This window comes from Phalacrocorax carbo, chromosome Z, assembly GCF_963921805.1.
Source record: "Phalacrocorax carbo chromosome Z, bPhaCar2.1, whole genome shotgun sequence".
Taxonomy (NCBI): Eukaryota; Metazoa; Chordata; class Aves; order Suliformes; family Phalacrocoracidae; genus Phalacrocorax; species Phalacrocorax carbo.
The window spans coordinates 1,126,207-1,149,668 of record NC_087548.1 but is presented as its reverse complement, the minus strand read 5'-3'; the positions used below and the strand labels follow the sequence as shown (position 1 = coordinate 1,149,668).

The following is a 23,462-nucleotide window of genomic DNA, read 5'->3' as shown; positions in this document are numbered from 1 at the left end:
GTATTTTGCTGGCATCCCTCAAAAATACCCTTCTAAACCCAGTTACAAACTGGCTGTAACTTCTTCAACAGCGGAGGCTGGTGCAGGTTAACTCTTCGGACATCGGCAGTCTTCTCTCATTTTATTGCTTCCGACATTCCTTGCCTACAAAGCGTTCGGAACGCTACACCCAAAAGCACCGCGTCCACAGAAGCAGTTGGGCGAGTTCCACGCGGGCGTTTCCCCCACGCAGGACGTAACGAGCCCAGGACGTTTGCTCCCGAGGCAAGCCCGTGGGGGACCCTCACGCAGAGGCGTTGGGGAGCGCAGCGTGGGTTCTTCGCCCACCCGTCCCCCACCGAGCCGCCTCCGGCTCCCAGCGCCGCAAGGCCGACCGAAGGGGAAGAGGACTCTCTGCGTTTCTGCTTCTTCATCACCCCTGACCGCGCTCTCCGTTCCCTTCCCACCAGGTTTTAAGATGATGTGCCACGTTGGGTCTCCTATTGCCTGCAAGACGGTGCAAACACCTTCAGCTGAGATGACGACAGCAGCAGGAAACGGGGCATTTTGAAGGAGTCGGGCAGATTAAAGGTGTACCTCCTTGACCACAAGCACTTTTTCAGGCTCCAGCCTCCAACCATTAGTACTTCTTACACTTCCTCCGTTAATTTAGATGCCAAGCGATCTTTAGAGGTTACTCTTCTAATACCTCAAACTCTTATCAGAAATAAAAACATTGAGGGCTATAAACATGAAAATAAACAACTTCCCAGCGCTGCATTTGCTCTCTCTAGCAGTCCTCAGACCAAGCCCAGCAGCTCTCTGGTAACACAGGCTTATTAATCTCAGTACAGAGGTAGCACGAAGGACGGAGACGAGCCTACCTCAGAGCCTCCCAGGGTACAGGACCCGCTCGCAACTCAAGTGCCGTCTCAGCCTTTCAACGCGCCCAGGCAGGAGCGTTCGACGTGGTGACGCTCTCACGGCGGCGTCGCCCTGTGGATTAGTTCTGTTACGCAGTCCCCAACCCGCCAGCGCGCTCGGTCCTGGGGAACCCCGCGCCTGAAGAGCGTTTAAAGGCGCGAAGCACACCTCACGACCAGCTCGCCAACCCCGACGGCAGCGAGAGAAGGTTCCAGCTACAACTGTTCGTTAAGCTGTGAGTCGAATGAGGACGTTTGCTATAAACCCACGCGCACCCGCAGACTTTCAGCAGCCTTTCAGTGTTTCGCTGGGAGTTTAACAGATCAACCTTCGCTAGAAACAAAGCAGCAAGGGGGCCGGCGGAGGGGGTCAAGGGGGCAGGACGGCTGTCACAGCTGGGTCAGGCCTTGCTTACGCATCAAGGCAGGTAAATAATTTTGCACACCCGTGCCACTCGCCTCAGTAAGATCTCTGATCGATACAACAGCCTATTTCGCCCGCCTGTCCCAAAGAAACGCCAGCCTACAGATACCTGAAAGGTAACAAACTGCGCAGGGAGCTGATTTAACCCCTCGCCAGTGAACGCCGGTGGCCTGTAGTGTGGACCAGCAACCAATTTCAGTTCCCACGGCACGAGCAGCATCGCGGTTCCCTTTTAGGGCACCTACTCGGCTATACAAGAGAACAACTTCTCAGCGTGACTTTTCTCGTGGCGAACAAACCCCCGCAGCCCGGGGCCAAGCAGGCACGTGGCAAGCACTCACCCCGCCAGCTCCGCGGGAGCTCCACGCACAGGCCCTGCCGCCTAGAAATACTGCATCACAACTGCAGCGCTGCCATTTTTTGCTCCGAGGGCATAATTTACCCCATTTTCCATTAAGCGCAACATGCGACAGTTACCTCTAAACGTTTTAAGTGCACATCCAGAGCTTCGTTAGGGGAGGTACGCGTCATGCAACCGGGGAAATCACGAAAGGGTCTCATAAACAACATAAATCGGTCTGACCATTGACAAAGATGCGAACCACCAGGTTATCAAATCTCTCGGGTATAAATATTATGAGGTAAGCAAGACTTAAGATGAGGCACTTCAACAACAACCCAAAAGGCAATTAGCATACAAAATTATAAACAGGAGCAGTTTTTCGTATTGCCCTCAAGATTTCAAAGTGATTTATACCCTATACACAGCGCGTGGCACGCCTTACGCCCCCCGCTGAAGCAAAACAGGGAGGAAGGGCGAACGAAGCCAAGCCATCGTCTCCCGCCCGTGAGTGCAACGCAGGGAGAGCAGCACCCCGGCGCCCGCAGGGATGCAGCGGGGGGGGGGAAGCGCCTCTCCGAGGGAATGCTTTCCTAGGCAATCCCGAGTTTTGTGTACGGAGAAAATACCTACACTGACAGAAAGTTACCTTGGTGTTAACGCACAGATCTGCCAAGGCACAAGAGAACCACCCCGCTGCGTTCAAGGAAGGAATGCCAAGGAGGAGGGGATTTAAGCCTTCGTGGGACTGAGGGTAATTAGAAATGTAACAAATTTAACTTTACAAAGAAATTAATTATGCCAATTAAAACACTTAGCAAGTTTTACTGGGAATTTATACAGTATTATGTGTATATGGTGCTGATCAACGCCCGATTTATTAAAATGACTTTGGTAAATTTTCTTGGAAGTGTGCCCTAAGTAGTACAGGAATTCCAATTAAGAGGCAAAAATTAATATCTGCAATAAATATTTCCTTATCAAGATCCAGAGAGCGGAAAAACACCCAGTAAAAGAAACAAGGAATTTATGTTCAGGTGGGGTGCACAAACATCCCAATGCCCGTAGAGGCACAGCTTGCTCGAGGCGGCCTGGGAAATGAGCTCGCTATTTTCTAATAAATTCCAAAAATGCCCCAGCCTTCCGAAGGACTCAGAAGCTCTCCATGGTGCACAGCCTGCATCAGCACAGCCTTTGTGACAAACCTTCAAGTTAATGGAATGGCAACTTAAGACATGCCGCCTCCTCCTCCTCCTCGTGTGCTTTTTGAGGTGGGGGAAGGGGCCAGTCCCAAAGCAGGGGGAGTTATTCGGACCTGAGGAGCACCTGGACTGTGTGGGTTCAGCGACCCCCAGCTCGCTCGGCCTGACGACAAAGTAGCTCGGATTTTATGTTTAATGGCCCCTGAAGGGCACCCGTGTTTTACTTACGCTTGACATTTTGAACTCCAAACAAATGCAAGCTACATCGTGTCTTCTGTTTCTAAAGATAAGCCAGGCCGGTTCTGAGGTTTAAATGGAACAAAGGAAGAGCCACAGTTACTAGAACAACAAAATTAAACTTGGCAAAAGTAATGAATTTTATTTACAAATACATGTACGAGGATTACAACAGAAACACACGAGGGAAACTCCATCTCAACAAAAGCGATGATTTATTGGTAATGGCATTAAATGAAACAGATTGACAGTCTCTGGTTATGGTCGAGCAATTATCCAGGAGTCGTAAATAAAAGTGAAGATCTCTTTGATTGCGATAAGGCCTTCCAGTGTCTTTTGCGTCCTAGTGGCTCTCCCCTTTTTTGCCAACTACCTGATAAGAGAAAAAAAATCACATAATTTAACCAAAAAAGTCCTGCCAAGTATTTTTTGAAGTTAAGTCTCAAAATAAACCAGTCCGACTGAATTTAAGTTAACGCATTGAAGCATGCATTATCGTAGCACTTGCAGAAGCTGTGAATCCCTCTGAAGGGTTAAGGGTGCAAGACACAAGAAACCTCACCTTCAGTACTCAGACAGCAAACTGTCAGTCTCATTTAGAGAAGAGTTAGGAGGCAGTAACTGCAACAGAACTGACCACGCTTAAATACATGTTATACACCAAGCGTTCAACCTTAATACGCTACGTAAAAATATTATAGCGGGAGGAGAACCACTGGGTGCTCAAGAGAAGTTTGTTCATTTCCCCTGGCGTCCTTGCCCTGTCCCCCACTGAGAACGTTGACCTTTTAATGCAGCTCAAGGCTATAAGGACATCTGGAAGTCACCTGATTTTCAGTTATTCCTCAGTGAAAAGTTATTCCTTACCAAGCCTCCTTCCAGTCTCCAATTCTGCAAACTCCACCTGGCATCAGCTCAGCACTTCCCTTTTCTGGAAGGGCCGCCACCACTGCCACCAGGCTTTGGGGCGTCGCCTCGCCAGCCCGCAGCCAGCGCAACTCCAGCACCCTCTATGCTGCGGTGCAGGGTTAAAGTCAGCGCGGTTCGCTGCACAAGGGTGTCCAGTCCCCTTCCTTGAGGGCAGTGAACACAAAATCCTGAGCGCACAAAACGAAGCCGCTTTAGTCACTTTTCTGAAAAGATTTAGACATAATGCTGGTGCTCTTGCAGAGCCTTGAAAAAATACCCATTTATAAGCCAAAGCAAAATAAAAAAAGTAAATCTTAAAGTTTAAGCCCTCAAACTGCAGGAGGGACCTTGGGCAAGGTGCCGATTCCCAATTCATTTCCACCTACCTACAGAGCAGCACTTACGGCCCTGGCAAGGCCGGGTCAGAATTCACATGACCAGAGATTTGACAATCACACTAATGGAGCAAAGAGCCTCCTGTTACTACTCGTAATAATGCTGAAAATGAAGGAGTAAAACCTTCCTTGTATTCTGACTGCTATAGCAAATGTGTTCTGTATTGATCTCCCCTGCAGTTAAGTGACAATGTACCACACGAGATTCATACAGCCAATAGTGAAATACAGAACTAGGGGGGGAAACCAAAACCAAACCCCACAAAACCCAGAACACCCAGAGCCCTGAGCTCGGGAAGGCTCATGGACCCACTGGAAGTATTCTTCCTGATCCTCCCCTTCTGCCATTTCTTGTCAAACTTCAAGGAGAATTTTTCCACTGTCCAGCTGCTTTTGGTCAGCTGAGTTATCACCATCACAAAGGATTGAGATCTACTCGTTAAGAGTACTTCTAAAGACCATTTTCACCTCCAAGGAACCCTGGACCAGGAGCATTTCACTGAGCTGTAAATTCAACCTCATGCTTAAGGCCAGGAAAGCTCCAATCTGACAACATGAGGAAAGGAGGAAAAGAAAAGTCAGAAGCCCAATCACTTGGCATTAAGATCCAATTAATCAAGTTAAAAAAATACGGTTAAAGTTGTCAAGAAGCAATATTTATTCTTTGTGTGTTTCCAAAGCACCAAACTAGGTTCACACATAGATTAAGGAAAAAAAAAAGAAAAAAGAAAAACAAAAAACACAGTTAAAAGATTAAAGATTAGGTGTTAGCGAGTGTGGAACATGAATGAAAAAATATTGCTATACCAGTCTGAGGCAGAAATTGACAACTCGCCCATGTGTATTATCTGCGAAAAATCAATCACACTGATACAGCTATTCTGTCATCACAGGTCAGACACCCACTTCCTGACCATCCCATCCACCTTCCCAAACGGAAACGGGCCATATACACTTAAACCAAACAACGGTCGTTATTCTTCTCAGAAGTAGATCTATTTTCCTTCCTTTTACAGGGAGAACTGCCATCTAGCGCATCCTATGGGGGTGGTCACAGCCTGCAGTTCCCACACAGATGATGATGGGTTTGGAGCAGGCTTCTCTTCTGCTGGTCGGCTTTTTCCCGAGCAACAATCCAGAGCCTGACGGTGACGGAAACACAACCAACTCTTGGTTCACTCCCAAGAGCAGGACTGTAAACACTTTATTACTGAACCCTCTGGAGTAGAGTTGGGCTTGTTTGTTTTAAATATAAAGAGGTCGAGCAAGTAAAATTAGTAAGCTGCTGTCGGAGATCCCCAATGAGAGGCCACGTCCGTGCGAACACTCACCAGCTCCTCACTGTGCCTCCCGAGCAGGGACAACACAGGGCGGTGCTTTGCAGCCCCTTCTGGCTTGCCTACTACGTACTGAAGGGTCACACAAAGAGCACGAACCTCCAAGAAGATATTTAAAGCAGCGAAGTCTTGGTAAGGCACTTCACAAGCTGCATCTCAAACAGCTTTACAGAATTCAGCACAGGCTGCAAAATTAGTTACAGAAAATAGTTTGGAAGAGTACTATATGGTACGCCTTTAAAACGTCAAGTTTAGGGTAACAGTGGGACAGAAATTTGGTAAGACTGAAAGGTAAAGAGATGTGTTTAAGGTAAGATTTGGAGTGGGGCGGGGAAAGATGACTTGATGAGTCAGAAGGTAGAGAAGGTTTTCCTCATGGTAGAAGGTGCAGAGAAGGTGCTGAGATTGTGGAAACAGTGAAAGAGATGCTAGGTGAGCAGAGGGAGCAAGGAAGGGGTAGTGCAAGACCACTTCAGTCTTCTTATTACTTTTTAATTCCTTCTGCCTTTTTAGTTCTTTAGAAATGGGAAGTTAAGCTGAAAACCAAACAAAATATTACAAGGAAAAAAAAAAGCAGCAGCATGTAGTACAAATGAACATTTCTGAGTAGAAAGAAAGCCTTCAACCAAGAGGGGACAAAAATCCCATCCCACCACCTGTCGATACTCATCTATGCCCCAACCTCAGAACTGTTTTATTCATTACTACCAGAAATAAACAAGAGCTCTACTGGACACCAACGGCTGCACGCTCCTCCAAAACCAAACGTTTCCCAGGAACCTACCTAACATGAAGCTACCAGCCATCAGTAAGCACCCCCAGACTCGCACCGTCACTCTACACTTTCAGCTGGCTGCCCAGCAAAGCAGCCCGACTGGGCACCTCCGAGCATCGGAAGCGAGTCTCAAGCGCAACCTGTGACGACTCAGATGCAGTCTATGGTCGCTGCATGATCAGTTATGCCTCAGGGCAGGCCCAGGAACAGCAGCCTAAACACTTCTAGCGTTAAGGGTATTTTTTAAAAACGGTCAAACGTGCCTTTAAATCAAGCTTTTCCAAAAGCATTTCAGAGTATATTTAATATGTATATGAAGGGAATATTCATCCTAACCCTCTGCTGTTGAGGGCCTCTTCATTTAAACAGGGCAAAGAATAGGTCTCTCCCTGCTACTCTCTGTGCTTAACTCACTGCACTGCAGTCAGTTCTAAGCATGGATTTTTTCCTTGGTGTCCCCCTTTTCGACCACTCCAAAGGCTTCCCTCCTCCCCAGACGATAAAAATCAAGCTGTCAAAGGAGCACGATACACAAAACATTGAAACAAGTTTGAAAGCAGCTTTTGTAACTTCACTCACTCAATGCAGCAATATCAGCTACATGAAGTGAAATAAATTTTTTTTTACAGTGAGACCAGTCAATCACCAGACAACCTCCGCAGGGAGGTGGCAGAGGCCGCACTGCTGGAGGTTTTCAGGATGCGATGGGACAGGGCGCTAGATAACCTCACCTAGGCTCACCTTCCTATGCAAGCCTACATCAGGTGATCTTTTGTGGCTCCTTCCAACCTGGGCTGCCCCATGATTCTGTGTATACCCAAACTAACTTGAGGCCAACATCACTAAGGACTGACTTAGTGCTTCTGTTATTTTTCAGAGTAGATGAATTTCAGCTTTCTATTTGATAGTGTAAGTATTGGAAACAACACCTCATTTATATTAAACACATGAACCAACTCCCTGAGCAAGAAGAGGTGATCCTTCTGACAGCCCTGTTGCTGTTAGCAGAGCACCACACGAGCAAACCTGAGTTTTCCTCAGCTGCCTGAAGGACGGAGGAGCTGCAGTTACATACCTCAGTAACTGCTGAGCAGTAAGCTGCTCCACTAAAAGCATGCGTTCAGAACCCATCCCAATTAGGAAGCAAAATACATTAGCCTGATCCTTAGCAGAAGTCATTGAAACCAATGTGGTGCTGTTATTTTTCACTTTGAGACTGAATATGCGTACAACCAACTGCGTAGCGATGTGATCAATCGTTAAGAACACGACTGGAATCACACTCACGTCCACTTCTTAATTCAAGCCCTTCAAATAAGATATTTAACAGATTCTTACACTTCCCGGACCCAGGGAAAAAAGCATTCCCCCTTCTTGTTAATCCCACTGGAATACTATTTCTACTATCATTAGACTAGAAATATGAACAGCAGAGACAGGCTGAGATAAGGGAGTGAGACAGATGAAAGCAGTGAGGAGTAGTGTGGGTAACTACTCAAGGAGATGAAAATAAAGAGAAGGTTTCCCAGTTAATCTGCAAACCTAAATGTAATTAATGACCAACACTACATTAATGTTTCGTAACTGACAGGATCACTGGAAGAAAGGAAACAAAAGTTAAAATTCCTAAGAGCACGGCAACTCTGCCACACTACACAGCCCATTTGTTTCAATGAAATATTTTAACAGCCTACTATTAATACGACATGTTCAGGAAGCAAAGTAGGAATATTACATATAGTGTCGATGAATATCTGAATTGAGGCAGGATTAGCTACTCCGTAACACCGGCTCCTCTATTTAAGGCCGTTCTGACCAGTTCCTTAACATCCCGACATCACCAGCACAATGCTAACGCCTGCGACTGTTTGGTGTACACAGTCTTGTAGGCTTGTGTCCCCTCCCCTTCCATTTAAATGGATGTCACAAGACACAAAGGCACACTCCTTGACGGTGCCAAGACACCCACCTGCAAAACTTCAAGGAAACCAGAACTGTTAACTTGCACAGTATTACCAGGCCACGCAGCAGCGTCCAAGCACCCACACTGCGTCTCGAACCGAGAGCGAGCTGTAAATCCCTTCTAACTATGCAGGGGGAGGCAATGCCTGGAGACCCACGCTATTTTTAATGCCTTTTAGGGTTGTGCAAGGGCATGTGTGAATAAAAAAACCACACAAACACTGCCCGGAGCTCAGATTGGTAGAGCAGCCCGTTTCAGGCTAAGGCATTACTTCAGTACTGTGCCCACCAAACTGACAGTCTGTGCAACTTAACATACTGTAGGAAATGCACGCTGTGCGGGCTCAGCACTAGTCTCAAAGCCATGTAACGTTCTGCAAAAAAACCCCTCTGAACTGCTTTACCAAGTGCATCCCCATCAGGATTATCAATTAAAAAAAAAAAAATCACTACTTTAACAGTCAGAAGGTCAGGTTTAAAGAGCACACTTGTTGACACTAACTTTAACTTTTGAAAGCAAAACTAAATTTAAAGAGTTTACAGAGAACTGAAAGTGAGACAGAGTTCAAGTACTGAACCAGAGTGCCATCCCCTCCCCAGCACCACCAGAAAGTACTGCTGGTTTACAATGGTAAAGTAGTAATCGCACAACTCATTGCAGGGCATGCCCTAGTACCGCAAGTACTGACAAAACTGTATAAATCCGTATAAAACAAAAAAATGTAAGCAGATTGAAAATCAATTAACATATTTCTGGTTTGGGGAGAATCGGAAGGGCTACGTTAGGAAGGTCTAAAATTGATATCCAGTTAGTTTTAGTACATTAGAACAACTTTTTCAATGACTTCAAGTTTCACTGACAGGCAGGAGAACCTATTAAACTTCTATTAATATCTTCGCAGGTAAGAATTAAGTTAACTTGATCTTAACTTCTATGTGTAAAACTTTTGACATTAAAAATTCCAAGTACGTGACACGTTGGTGAGCGTTAATGTTTTTAACCTTCTGAAGTTATAGGTTATTTGTGTAATAAATTCCATGGTGCTTTCCATGTTATTGGTCACCTACACAGCGGTTTGTAGGCAGGTGTTACAGCAGTATTTGCCCTTTTACAAAGGCTATTGTTTTAAAGCAGTTTATTTTAAAAAGACATTACGTTTTGAAAGAGTTGGAAGTAGCTTTAAAGCTTCAGTCCTTTCAAACCCATTTCACGTTCTCAAAAATCAAGAACTGAGAGTGCCTTATTGTTCAGCACTACTGTGTCTAAAGTCACACTGTAACAAGTTGTTTGCCTCTTCATTGCCTCTTCAAAAAGCAGATGTTTAATAACAGACATCTTGTGACCAACTATTTTTCAGAGCTCAAGCTTACTTAATGCTGTCCAGTGAGTAAAATCCTTCAAAGTACAAATCAAGCCAATCACAAGGAGTCTCTAATTTGTATACGCAATTGCTTCTCTACTTCCTGAACAGCATCAGAAAGCAAGCTGCAAAATCAAGACGTAAGTCTCCAGTTCAGAAAACCACCCAACGTTGTCTATAGTGTAAATAGCTTGACAGTCCCTCAAGTTTTCATATAGACATTCTTATCAGTTATTTTCACAAAGTTCGTGAACCAAAACTTGTAGGATCTGTAAGATAAAACTACGCATTTTCCTTCAGATGCCAAAACTACCTTAAGTTGTGGAATTGTAGTAACAACCAAGTGCATTTGTTCCGACAACCCATTTTTTAGTAGATTTAAAACATTCAAAAGTGCTTTGAAGAAAGAGGACTCACTCGCTTGAAGTCATTCATATTTGTGGCTTGGACTGGAGTTCCAATAAACGTGAAGTATGTAATTCTTGTTGTCTCTTCGTCACCATGATTGGATTGGACAAACAACTACAGAAAAAATCCCAAACAAAAGAGTTAAGGTAAACTGTCCATCCCTGAATTAATACATAAAAACATTAAGTGCCCGAGATTTTTGAACTAACCAAATTAACACTTTTTCCCACTATAAAGGTCTCCGTAGGCTTTAGAAAAGCTACCGTCCTATTACTTTAAATACTGATTATATAGAACGCTATTATTTTCCTGGTGGTTTTTTAGAAAACCCACACAGCTTGGATTTTCCCAGCTTCCACTTTCAACCTGACACCACATTCGGCAAGCAAAAACAGGATCTAAGAACTCACAATTCACTATTCACTGGAATCTGACTTGAAATGAAGTTAAATATCAATTGAACTATGCCTGCTGAAGCCCCTAAGGCTATTTGTGTGTAGCTTACTACTACAGCTTGCGTATTGGTGTGTTTTACAGCACGAATACTAGATCTATGAGGTTATTTTAGGGTTTCAAACAAATATCAAGCTTCTTTTGAAATATGAACTAAGGAATTACTGCTGGAACCACTAGACTTTTCAAAGTGGCCAAATGAAATTGCCCGTGCCGCAGACCACCAGATGCTGGAGGGTACGCGTCACTACGTGCTTGCCCTATACTTAAATATTATTTTGTGACACCACCAGGTGCCTGTGATAAGCAAGATGGACCGCTGATCTAGACCAGGGGACACACACACCGCCTCAAGCGGCTTCATTGTACTTGGAAGGCTGTGTTATTTTCCTCTACAAACAAGAGGTATGGAAGGCGAGGGCTGAAATGCTGAAGAAAGTACTCTTCAGACAGAAAGAAATGGAAGAGCATGTCGAGGACCAGCTTTTGCCAGAGGTGAACTGCAACATGCTCAGAGATTTTGTCTCAGTAATGGCAGGAAAAGTTCAACAAGTACAGAGAAAACAAATGCCACTAAAGTAGCAGTAATTAAGAGAAGCACACCACAAATGGGGAAAACCAGCATTAGACATGATGAATCATATAGGTTAGAAACTACAGGGTATAGAATTAGTAATAAAAAGCCAGGTAAGTTAACTAACAAACCTAGCAGTGATATAATATATAACAATAAACTAAGAACTTGCCAATACTAACATGGAAAGTTCAGTAAGTGTTTCTGATTGTCCTGCTTTTCTGCCATGTATAATTTGTGTCTATGACAACTGTGCCTCCTCCAGTTCATTAGGAACCAAAGATTTTTATCCCCAGGACTCCATAAGCAAGCAGAACTTCATCACCTGCACCGAAATGCCATGTGGTGGACAAGATGACGGGCCATCTCATTTTTAGGAAGTCTTAAATACAGAATCCAGGTTTAGCTAGGAACTAGGGGAGTGCTACTGCAGCGCCCACACGCAAAGGCAGCGAACAAGCAGAACATCTATTTAATCACCTTATCACTTGTCTGGAGTTTGCGCATCATCCTGTCTAAAGTTGACACAGGATTTTATTACAGAATACATAACTCGTACGTGCCAGCACAGCTTTGTGGAACACAAGCCCACATGACCGATCTCCATGTCATTTGTGGGAGGATAAAGTTGGTCTCAAAAGGTAACTCAGTAGATATAACAGACGTGAAAAGGAGTTATTTTGGTTTGCCTCCCTTTACATTTAAATTAATTGCTAGTAAACACCGCTGAAGATGAAAGTAGCCGACTGATCTAAAATGCAGACCAACAACGGTAATTCAGAAATTCACCTTCTTTTTACAGAAGCGTGATGAAAGATTGAGGGTGAACAATGCTTTGGAGTTACCTGTAACTGATATTAAGCTGGTGATTTCTGTGGCCAGCCCGCTCAGATATAGTTTGATTCAATCAACTATAAGTCCCTACATTTGCAAACACATAATTCAGGCCATGAAAACCATTTCCACTGAAGAATAAGGGCCACACTGCAAACACAGTTCAACACAACACTGCAGGAAACCAGGCTAGCACAGCACCAGGGTGATGCCAAGCATAAGGCAATTCCAGCATCAGTTTAGTCATAGCACATATTGCACTAGAACCTGTATTTTTAAAATGGAAGAGGAGAAATGGCACCTGTGCTTAAGAGTCAAAAACCCGATGTGAAATCTGTGGAAAGTCTCTTACAGCAAGAGAATTGGAGCTCATTAAAAGACAAAGGTGCTTTGATTACAGCATTTAAGAGCCCTCACAGAGAGCAGATACTGAGTGTAAAGACATTGCAAGCACTTCACTCGATATTCGGAGAAATCTGTCCTTTCTGCAATCAGATTACTGAGAAACTGGATTCCTTGTCTCCTCTACTCTTCAAATGAAGGCAAGATGCCTTTCAAGAAGGTATGTCAGTAAAAACACAAGTGGTGTTAATCAGCAGGCTAGCTCACAAAGAGGTGAAAGTGAGCCTTACGTCTCATGCTAGGGCAAAAGAGACACTGCGTGCGCATGGCCTTGTCTCGCCTCCAAGTCCCGAAATACTTTTAGCATAAACATACAGTATGCAAGTGGCAGAGAGGAACCAAGAGCATTTGCAGTGCAATCAACAAATACGCACAGCTTTAAAAGCCTATGAAGTTGTCAGCCTGCACAGACCTCAGAACAGGAACTTTACTTACAGTTACACTGTTAACATTCTGAAATTTTACATAGCGAAGCTGGACAATACCATCTTCTTTAATATCATCTGGTGTCAGCTCCAGGGCTTGAGTTGGTTCACTTCTTTCTGCTTCTTCAAAATCCATAGACCGAGGAAGGTTGATAAAAATTTTTATGTACTTTGGACCTTGCCCTGTGTTAAAATATAGCAGCGGTGTTTAAATATATTTTCAAAACTCTGCTTGAGAAGCCCTCACTTATCACCGTCTCTAGATACCACTCACAGAAAGCACAAGCTTCTTTAGTTCTAGCGTCTTATCTGCCAGTCCGACATCACCACCCTGCATATTGAAGGACATCCAAAGTCGCACTACTCGCCTACGTGTCAGAGACAAGAATTCCACAGAAAAAAATCCAATAAAAAGTCTAAAAATAATAGTTTTGCTGGTTCATATAACACCTGAACACTTTAAGCAGTTTTATAACATAAACTAAGCTACCACAAAAACTAAGCTATGCTTTTCAGTAGCTCTCACATTAATTCTTGAATTGAATGTTTCTCTTTGCAGCATATCAAACTACAGTAAATACTTTCGTGTCATACTAAATGCCCACACACACGGTCAGCAAAAGATCAATGAGATCATTTGTTATGCAATTCAGTTACGACAAATTTACTGAAAATAATGTGGGGTTTTCAGAAGGTAAAAGGTTCCAGGGACTAAAGTGTCATTTTCAGAAAATTCAGCTAAACGGGCAAAATTTTGGTTTCAAAGATATGATTGAACAGACACTTCACTCACCGTTATCTGGCCCCTGAAGTTTCATAGAATAAAGCTTGACAGGTTGACTAAAAGCTACAGTAATAAGTAGCTGCAGAGAAAAAAGTTGCTGTTAAATACCGTTTTCTTCACTCTTTAAAACAAACATAGTACAATAATTAACTAGAACTAAGTCTTAGCTTTGAAATGAAGTACTTACCTGCACTAGATTCCACATGTGCCCTAGTCTGTCACTTTAAAATATCAGCAAATGCTACTCCGCTTGGGATTTTTTCCATACACAGAGGGACGTGAAACTTGAAACACTGCAACGCCCTTTGTATACAAGTTTTACTTACATCCTACCACCATCTGCCACTCCTACCACAACACTCCCACCACCGTAACAATATAAAGCAGACAAGTTCTTAAAAAAACAAAAATGCTTGCAGACCAGACCATCATTGGAAATATATCACTTATAAGTATCTACTGTACCTGCTCGTCACAGTCTGATTCCAAGTAGGTAGAGTCTTTACGTAAACAGTTGTCAAATCCGTGCTCATCGCTCTCATTAAGACATTCACAGCCGGCTTTATTGATAAATGGCATTAAATCCATCTGAAAGTAAAAGCGAGAGTGTTGCTGAGCCCACGATAAGCGCGCCACGAACTCATCTGGGATTAGTAAGCGTTGGAATGAATGAAATTCTTCATTCAACAGATTAAAATAACAAGACACACAGAAAACCTCAGGGGCTTATATCAAAAGACATTACAAACAAAACCCACGAATACTGTAGTACTCAGATGTATCCTGTTTGTAACTGGGCGACATTTTTCCCCTCCGTTCAAAATCCTGCACCCCCGGAACACATGCCTGATGTTCTGAGAATAAGAAAGCAGGCTCGGGGAGAATTTTCAGATCTGATGCTGTGGTCTTGTTTATCAGAAGTGTAGTCACGCCACAACACAGACAAACTGACATCAGACTGGAGCTATGATCAACTTAACACAAAAAAAACACCCACCAAAACAGAAACGGGGCCCCCCCCAAATTACTATATATTGCAGAACAAATTGAAAGACCACCACTATAGCTCTTACCAGGTTTTACATGCAAAGCTAGCCTTCTTTTTCAGCACTGGATACAAATCAATTTGATGAAACCTTTTCCTACTCCTTTCTCCACATACTTCAGTAAAAACACAGAACAGAAAACAGATCCTACACTATTTGTCATGAAGCGGTTTGGTTTGCTCAGCTCTTTTGTAAAGGGTCCAGCAAAAAGCTTTAACATACACGTGTTCTCAGATTAAAGCAGACCACTATTCATGCTCCAAGCCATTTAAAAGGTGGTATTATTGCAGAGGCAGAAAACCCTGCAGCAATTTCCAGATAACCAGAATTTTTTGCCTGCAACTAAAGTAAGCTAAGTCTAGCTGAAGCAGAGCAAGCCAGGCTAAAATAAAATTTTTTTTTTAAATCAAGAATTTATCTTAAGGCCTGAGACAGAGTATCAGCACCTCACGCCACAACAGTACAAATTCAAGACCAGTGTACAGTCATAGAAAAGTTCAGACCTAAGAAACTAAAGGAATTTTTAGGATGACAACCCAAAATACCCTTCCTAAAGGCATACATTAGGTCCAAAAGAATAATATACCACTCTTGGAAGAAAAAAAAAGCACACACTAGCTTGAAAATCACTGCCTAAAACAACTCAGGCTATAGCTTCACAGTACAAACAGAATCCGAGCACAGGCTGCTGAGAGGATGCCACTCAGCTCCTGAATGCCACTTCCCTTAGCTCTTGCAGGGAGCGAAAAATCCTTATCCCTCTCCCAACACCAAACGAAGGCTTAGCTTGCGACTTGCGCACTCAGTAGATACGAGGTAAGAACAGAGAAGGAATGCACAGCTGCACAAGAGGATGAGGATGCTTTCCTGCGCCAGCAGCAGTCCAATTTGGGTCCAGCATATCCTAAAATAGCATTTCAGCCTACCACCGACGGGTCAACTGGAATTCCTGCTTGGCTCGTGCAGCCCTGAACACGCTCAGGACCCGATCCACAGGGGTAAGACACGACCTCCTACAAGGCTAACTTTTAATAGAAGATGGTGCTTTCATCTCAAAACCAATCTAGCCAAGCAGACCTGAACCCACTACCTAAACAGTTTTCAGCGTGTTCAGGGCTCCAAAGCTAACAAGCTGAACCTTTGTCTACTGATATTCCCACAGTTCCACAGAGGATTCCACAATAATTATCAGTGTAAGCGTTCATGTATAAAGTGAAGCACAACACATGCTGTGGAACAGTTAGCAAGTATCTGAACTGCTAGAAATTCGAGTGGCCTGTGACCTTGCAGTTTATTTAAATGAGAAATATTCAGCTGGATTTGCATCCTGCTTACATTTGCCTGATAGGATACAGCTAGCTGTGAATTTAAAATACTTAACCTCCAAAAAACCTGCTTTTGCATTTAACAACATAATTTTGGGTTCTATAGATACTCATCACAGCTAGGTTCACTGTAGTACATTTGCTAATGCGAAGTAATGCGCGCACTACAGCAGCTAGCTAAGCACTGCACTGTGACACAGGATTTAGGCGAAATGTAATACCCCACGTAACTGCGTTTATACTTCTGGTATAACAATAGACAGTCTCATTTAAGGAGTAATATTACACCAAGGATTGCTTGGAGAATACGGTCTAAGATGACAGCTCTAGGAAAGTGTTTAGTCACATTAGAGTTCTCATTTACATGTGTTTGCTCGTACAGCTGTCAGACAGGCTTATGATTTGCAACACACAATTGCCGTGAGGTAACATGAAAACACAGAGAACATGGTGAAAATAATTTCCTGAGAGCACCAATATTTCTACGCAGATTGCTCGCTTATTGGAATTTTGGCCAAAAACTCAAGTATCCCTACAAAGTTTTCATCTACCTAGAGACATAGGCAAATCATGCAATGATAAAGAAACCAAACCTGTTTGTGAATACCAACTTTTAAATTCTTAAAAAAATGTTAAAAGCAAGTTTTAGCTATGAGAGATTTCAATGCAAGGTTTAAAAACCATTCAGTCTGAGAACATCTATGTAGAAATGTTCACTTTTTTTTTTTTTACAAATAACTAAAGAATTACAGGTTATTTACTGAGTTTACGTTATCTGTGATTGCCTGATCAGCTGGAGTGATCCGCAGTACCCCTACAGAAGCAAAGTGATACACATTAAGCATTAAATTGAAAGCAAATTCACAGTCAGCAAGAAGTAGTTCTCGTGGGCCACTCAGATCAGGCACATCATCTTCTCCAACTACTCCTGTGACATTCTTTACTTTATGTATTTTTATATCCTTGTTATTCTTTCAGAAGCAAGAAGCAGCCTGAAGAGAACACACTGTAATAACATCCACTTTTACAAACATCAGCAATCAGGCAAAAGAATATATATCATGAGATACCGTTTACATAACAACAGCCTCCCAAGGGCATCCTATTTTCAGGGCAAGCTGCTATAGAGGAAGATGGAACTAAACTCTTACGAAGGTTAATTCCTTCAGCAACAGAACCTCTCTTGCTTTTGGAGGGTTTTGGGTTTTGTTGTTGTTGTTGTTTTAAGAGAGATGAAATAAAGAGGATTAAAGGAAGGGTAGGGAGCAAGAGGAAAAAAGGAAAACCCCAGATGAACCTACCACCACATAAACAATAGAGGAGATTTCTTGAGGAACTACTAGAACAACTTTTCAATGTTTTTGACGACCACGTCTTACACTGCCTTTTCCCATGGACATTTTTACACTTAGAAAAACATTTTGGAAAGACAGATTGGGATGGCTGAGAAGAAACAAGCAGAATAAGCAGCTGCAGCAAGAAGTTCATCATAATACATTAAGTTCATTATTTTAACGCCTAAGGGCTATGCTTGGAGATTTTTCTTAAAACATTTTACAATTCTATAACCATACTTCCTAAATATGTACATGTTAATTTTTCAATATTGTCTGAAGAAGGAAACCTAGACAAGGGATCTTCTCAAAGAAGCCATGGACAACTTGCAGTTCGAACTTGAATATTATTATTTGACTTAGATGTTTAGAAAGCAACAGATTTTCTTCTTTCAAACATTCAAGTTACACAAACATTAAAAAAAATTATCTTAAGAGATGCATACATATCCTTTTGGGATATCTGTATCTTCACTGTTTCCAGGATCATTCTCCAGGTGCTGTTTAATTTTTTCTTCTAAACCTACAGCATCTGCTCCTTGATATTGGTCGATTCGCACTTTGTTTCGGAAAAACAGAAACGTTGGTGTCGCTGATATATTATTGGTAGCAGCTGTCCCCTAGAACGCATAAATCAGTTACAAGTGTTACCTAACAGAGTATTACCAATATTAGACAGAAACGTTAGCTTGATTCACCTAGATAAGAACACATGCACTAGATATCAATCAAGCTACATCACCTCAAACATCAAAACCAATACTTGTTATTTTATAAACAGCTTTAACTCAGACAATAATTTAAAGTTAATTTAAAATCTTCAGATCCTCCTAATCCTTTACACATTCTGGCATTCTTTGAATGGACTTCACGTTGTCAGTAGATTTGCACGTACACCACAAAAATCACGTTACTCATTTGCTCTCGAAGTGGAGGACACCTTAATTTAACACACTTTGTTTACAAGCTTTCTTCACACCTGCATTCCTTCCCCTCCCAAGTCACATTCACACACACCCAGGAATTGCAGCCTGCTGCTGTAGAAGGTGAATTCCGTTCCTTTTCTACCTGTATTCCTACCCGTTACACACCCACAGTAGTTTTTCCAAAACTTCCCATAATTTATTGTCATTTGCAAACATTGTTACCGCTCTGACGTTCGTCTCTATCCACTATAACTTGCAGTAATTCGAGACGCTTCCTTTCAACATAGCAGTGTCAATTTTTGTTAACAACCCTTAAGTCAATCAATAGCTCACCTGCACCACTGTTGTCTGTTAAAAACAGTTGGGTAGTACTTGAGAGGAATCTACTCCCACTAATCATATCAGTTTATTGCATTTTTCATTTTGCTCAATAATTACGCCAATATTTGTTTGGAAAGACCGACTCTCTTTAACCCACACTGGTGCTGCCTTCTACATTTAATGGCATTATCTGAGTAGTACAAGCAGCAGGAACTGCTAAACTGTCCGCATGCTGCGTAACTGAAGGACATCGCAGCGGTAACCGCAAGAATACTTTTCTAAACAAAATTGTTGTTTGTCCACATTTTTGTGCGTACCCTGGTTCTGGAGAAGTTCACAGCATGGCTATTTGTGAAGCACCAATTTGTCAACAGCCGCAGGATACTACTCTTCGTATACCGTCCCAACAGTTTTTCTTCAAGTTTCCCATTCACTACATTATCTGCTCTTTCTCTTACAACTGAAAGTATGTTTTTGAATACCAACCTGGCATTGATGCACATCTACTTCCAAAAAAGTCGCCTGGGGATATTTGTTACTCAGAGCATTGAAAGCTGGAGCTATCCTTAAACAAGGGCCACATCTGTGAAAACAACACACAGTTTCACTTTAACTCAATCTTTTTTTGAAAAACACCTGCCCCAAGTAGCATTAGGACATTCTTGGTACATGTGAAAATAACCTTCCTACCTGGCTGCCAGATGGTGAGCAATCCTGGTGATACAATTAAGAATGACATTTAGAAACACATGAAGTGTTAATTCCCTCTTCCTCAGACAGCTTCAATGTCACATGATTAGCTTCACCTATTAATTAATACTAACTTCCTCTTTTCCATCTATTGGGTTTAGCTCCAGCATCTCTTACCGAGAGCCAAAATCCTGCTAACTAAAGTGACATCGGGGAGGGCAGAGTTGCCCGTTTTTCCTGAAACAGCAAAAAACTCTCTTAACAGAAAACTAGTACTAGCACTCCACGTTACCTCCTCTGAAAAAACAGGACCTGCGGTAAAATCTACACAACTTAAAATATTTAACCGTAATAATGCATTAAACCTTAAATTCTTATTACAGCTGTACCCAGTTACTACCATACTTATTTGACCCTGGTAAGACAGACCTGACTTCTGCTGACTTAACTGTATCACCTTGGCTGAAAATATGCATTTGTTAATTATGATACCTTTGCTGGAATATACAAAGCGTACAGATGCAACTATTCCTGCAGAGGAATATTCTCACACCTCAGCCTGCCGTGAAAGAAGCAATTAAAAAGCAAAACAGCAAAAAACCCCAGTAGAAAGTCCCTCCAACGGCATATCAGCGTAGGCTGCACCTAAACCAGAGCGCTCTGTCAGTGCGGATCTGGCAGCACAGAGCTGTAAAACAGCACAGACCAGATCTGCTCCACCTTTTCTATTCTCTCCTTACCAAGGAGGTACGGATCCACAGCAGCACAGCAAGGCAAACTCACAGATATTTATACACTAAGACATCAACCTAACTGGAACCTCATAGAGCGGGTTGTCTGTAACCAAAACATTGTCCTGCGCACACGTGGACGCAGCGTTACTGAGCTCACCAACACCTCTCCAGTTACCGGTGAAGTCGACTTACCCAGGAAAAGAGAGCCCAACCCCATAACTAAGCAGCAGCCATCAGATGTGTGTACAGCAATGTTTACTCAGCAGCCACTCAGACACACAGCTAGTCATTCTTCTGGCCTCTTCGAGTACACTGGCTCTGTCACAGCATTTGCCCTGAAGCCTTTTGAGCTCCAAGCAGCCACTGGAAGTGGAATGGTTCAACTGTGCATTTAAATTAAGGGGTGGGAAGATGAGGAAAAAGAGTATAGGCGCTAAAAGCTAGGACCGTGACAGTAACGTGGTGCACTTTGGAGCCCAGGACCCCCAACGCTATCGCTGCTCTCCCTAACTTTGCAGACTACTGTGAATAACTAAGACTTCCTTTGGCAGCCGATTGAGCCAGACTGTACCACACTTGTATCCCAAACCCCCGCTGAGGAGGGGGGAAAGGACATCTCCATCTCCTGGGCGGAAGGGTGAGGATCCAACGAAGTTTTATTAAGGCAGATGTTTTTAACAGAAACAAAAAACAATGCAGCTCTCTGCCCTCTACTAACAGCAGCTTCCCGACCCACAGCTGGATTTTAAGCCAGGATAGCATCCGATCTCTTCGGTGCACCTGAAGAATGACAGGCTCAGAGGGCAGGGGCAGCTGGCTGAGCTGCAGAAAGGCGAGTTTAACATCAGAAATAGGGAACAGCGTTCTGACTGTATGGCTGGATGTATATACTACAGGCAGGGAGCGTCGCTAGGCTAAAGAAGCGATTAGTTCGCAGGCCTTACCTGCGGCAGTTGGTGACTGACCAAAATGAGGCAGCGTTTCGCCAGCTAACCGCCAATTCTCAACTTTAAAACCTTACCTCCCTCCCAAATAAATAGCAACACCAGAACCCCTCGAGGGCCCCGCGGCGGGTCTCTCGGTCCCGGGGAGCCTCCGCAGCCCCGGAGCGGGGCGGGAGCGGCAAGGGCCGATGAGGGGGCGGTGAGGAGACGCGGCCCGGCGGGTCAGGCCCAGCTCCCGCTCTCCGCCGCCTCAGCGGGGAGGAGGCCGGGGCGAGGGGCCTCGAGGCAGGGGCGGCGCGGGGAGCGCACGGGGGTGGCAGCCGCCGCGCCGGTGCGCTCCCCGCGCCGCCCCTGCCCAGGGTGAAAGGAAGCGGGCAGCCCGCACGCGGCTCTCGCTCGCTCACTCACCCCCGCATGGTGAACTTCACCACGGCCAGGCGGGAACCGGCGGCGCTGAGCTCAGGCTGGAACTCGGTGTCGTTCGCGATCACCTTCACGCCCACCATCCTCGCCGGGCCAGGCGGCGCTGAGGAAGGGGCAGCGGCGGCGGCGGTGCCGGCCTGCTATCTGCAGCGTCACGGCGGGAAGGGGGCGCCCGGCATGCACCGCTCGGCGGAGGGCGCGGGCGCAGGCGCGGCCGCCGCGCCGCTCCCACAGCCCCGGCCCGCCGGGCGGACATCTTAAGGGCGGAGCGGCGGGGCGGGGTGGTGACTCTCCGCCGCCATCTTGGGAGAGGGCAGCGAGTGACGGGGTCAAGCGCCGCCATTTTAGTTAGGGGCAGGCGCGGCGAATTGCGGGAGGGGAGGCGCGCCATCTTGGTCTGGGGTAGGCAGGGCGGGAGGCGGCCGAGGGGGAGGGGGGCGGCCATATCCCGGCCGAGGGTCCTGCCGGCGTGAGGAGGGCTGGCTACCGCTGCTGGGAGTAGCCACAGAGCCTGGCCCGGCTGGCAAGAGGCTAGATGCCATCCCCTCCTCTGGAACAGGGAGGAGAGCCTGCACACAGGCATCCTGCTCCAGGTCCCACACCAATGCTTTGGCCAGGACTGGTTCTAGAAATGTGGAGTTAAAAATAAGCCGTGTTTTATCTTGTAAGTCTTCTCTTAACAAGGGTTGACCCAGGTCTTACTGCTCCGCTGTGATTACTGAGGATGAGCAGAGCAGTGCTCTAACCAACACTAGCTGCTGTAGATGCCTGAGACTGCTAGTATCAGATGTACAAAATAGCAAAGCAACTCACTCGGTTGTCGAAACATCCCATCCCGCCACCCCAGCGGGCGGCCTCTGCAGCTCACTGATGTGTGTTCACACTACGGCGACGTGGAGCCGAGGAACTGCTCGTGCCCCGGCACTGGGGGCCTGCCCCAGGCGGTTCGGAGCGTCCCTGGGGATGGAGGCCTCCGGGACACGTGTCCCACCTCTGACCACCCTCGAGGTAACGAGGTTCCCGGTCAGGAAAGGGTCTCGCTGACCCTTCTCATTAACGTGTGCATTGGTGACGCAGATAAAGCAGCGTAGCTAGCATTTAACTAAATGAATATGTTTTATGTTTTTATTAGCACCTTATTTTAAGAAAACATATTGCTTTCTGTAACTCAGAACTTTTATAGCAGCTAGTTTAATAAACATGAGAGCAAGAAAAAAAATACCTGCTCCTGTTGTGATATAATGCCACATAACTTTGCCCAACCATGGCTTCAGGAATTTATTATTATAGGACAACTGGAGAATCTCTGTTCTCCCAGCTGAAAGTAATTCACATCTAAATAGGCTGCTGTTACGGACAGGCATCTGTTCCTCTTGGATGCCAGGACACCCATACTCACTTGCCGGGAGTCATTTGTCTGTACGTGATTTGCCTCTCTCTCTATAGATATATTGATGTATCTCAGCTTTTTTTGTATCATCAAAAATATACAGACATGGCAAGAATGTTTATCCATACTTTTATATTCCACAGTTGAACTGAAATTGCTTACTAATTCCACAGCAATAAAGCTCTGGAGTTGCTTTGTCTTTAGGGAACTGGTGGTATGGGACTTATCCAACACCAAGGCCCCATATAGGTAATGTGTTAGATCCCAACATACAGTAAAGCAAGTTGTGAACTCATGTCACTACTTCTGGCCAAGAGAAAAATGTTCTCTCTAGTTTCAACTGCAGAAATAGTTTTCCCTGACTGTACTGCAGAGCTGTGATGTACTGATGTGCACCGTTAAAACAGCTGATAGGAAACTGCCACTGAACTTCCACTAGCATCAACATCTTTGCTGATCTGCACGTAACTAAAACCAATTGTTCACACGTGCAGAAAGCTAACAGCGAAAGCGGTGTTTCAGCTGCAAAGAAAATAAAGTCAGTAACCTACCACACCTTCTTAGCATGGTCCATTGACACGGCCCAGAGAACAAATCCAGCTTAT

General features: G+C 44.5%; 1 protein-coding gene across 1 annotated transcript; it reads right to left on the bottom strand.

Annotated features, from left to right (window-relative positions):
- Positions 1 to 3,303: 3,303 nt before the first annotated feature.
- TXNL1 (thioredoxin like 1) lies at positions 3,304 to 21,713 on the bottom strand. Its single transcript, XM_064438867.1, has 8 exons — positions 21,453 to 21,713; positions 19,163 to 19,259; positions 17,876 to 18,049; positions 14,190 to 14,312; positions 13,734 to 13,803; positions 12,951 to 13,123; positions 10,262 to 10,366; positions 3,304 to 3,478 (listed from the first exon to the last, which is right to left on the bottom strand). Exons 1-8 carry the CDS (start codon positions 21,548 to 21,550, stop codon positions 3,449 to 3,451), a joined length of 870 nt encoding a protein of 289 aa, XP_064294937.1. The 5' UTR covers positions 21,551 to 21,713; the 3' UTR covers positions 3,304 to 3,448.
- Positions 21,714 to 23,462: the final 1,749 nt, after the last annotated feature.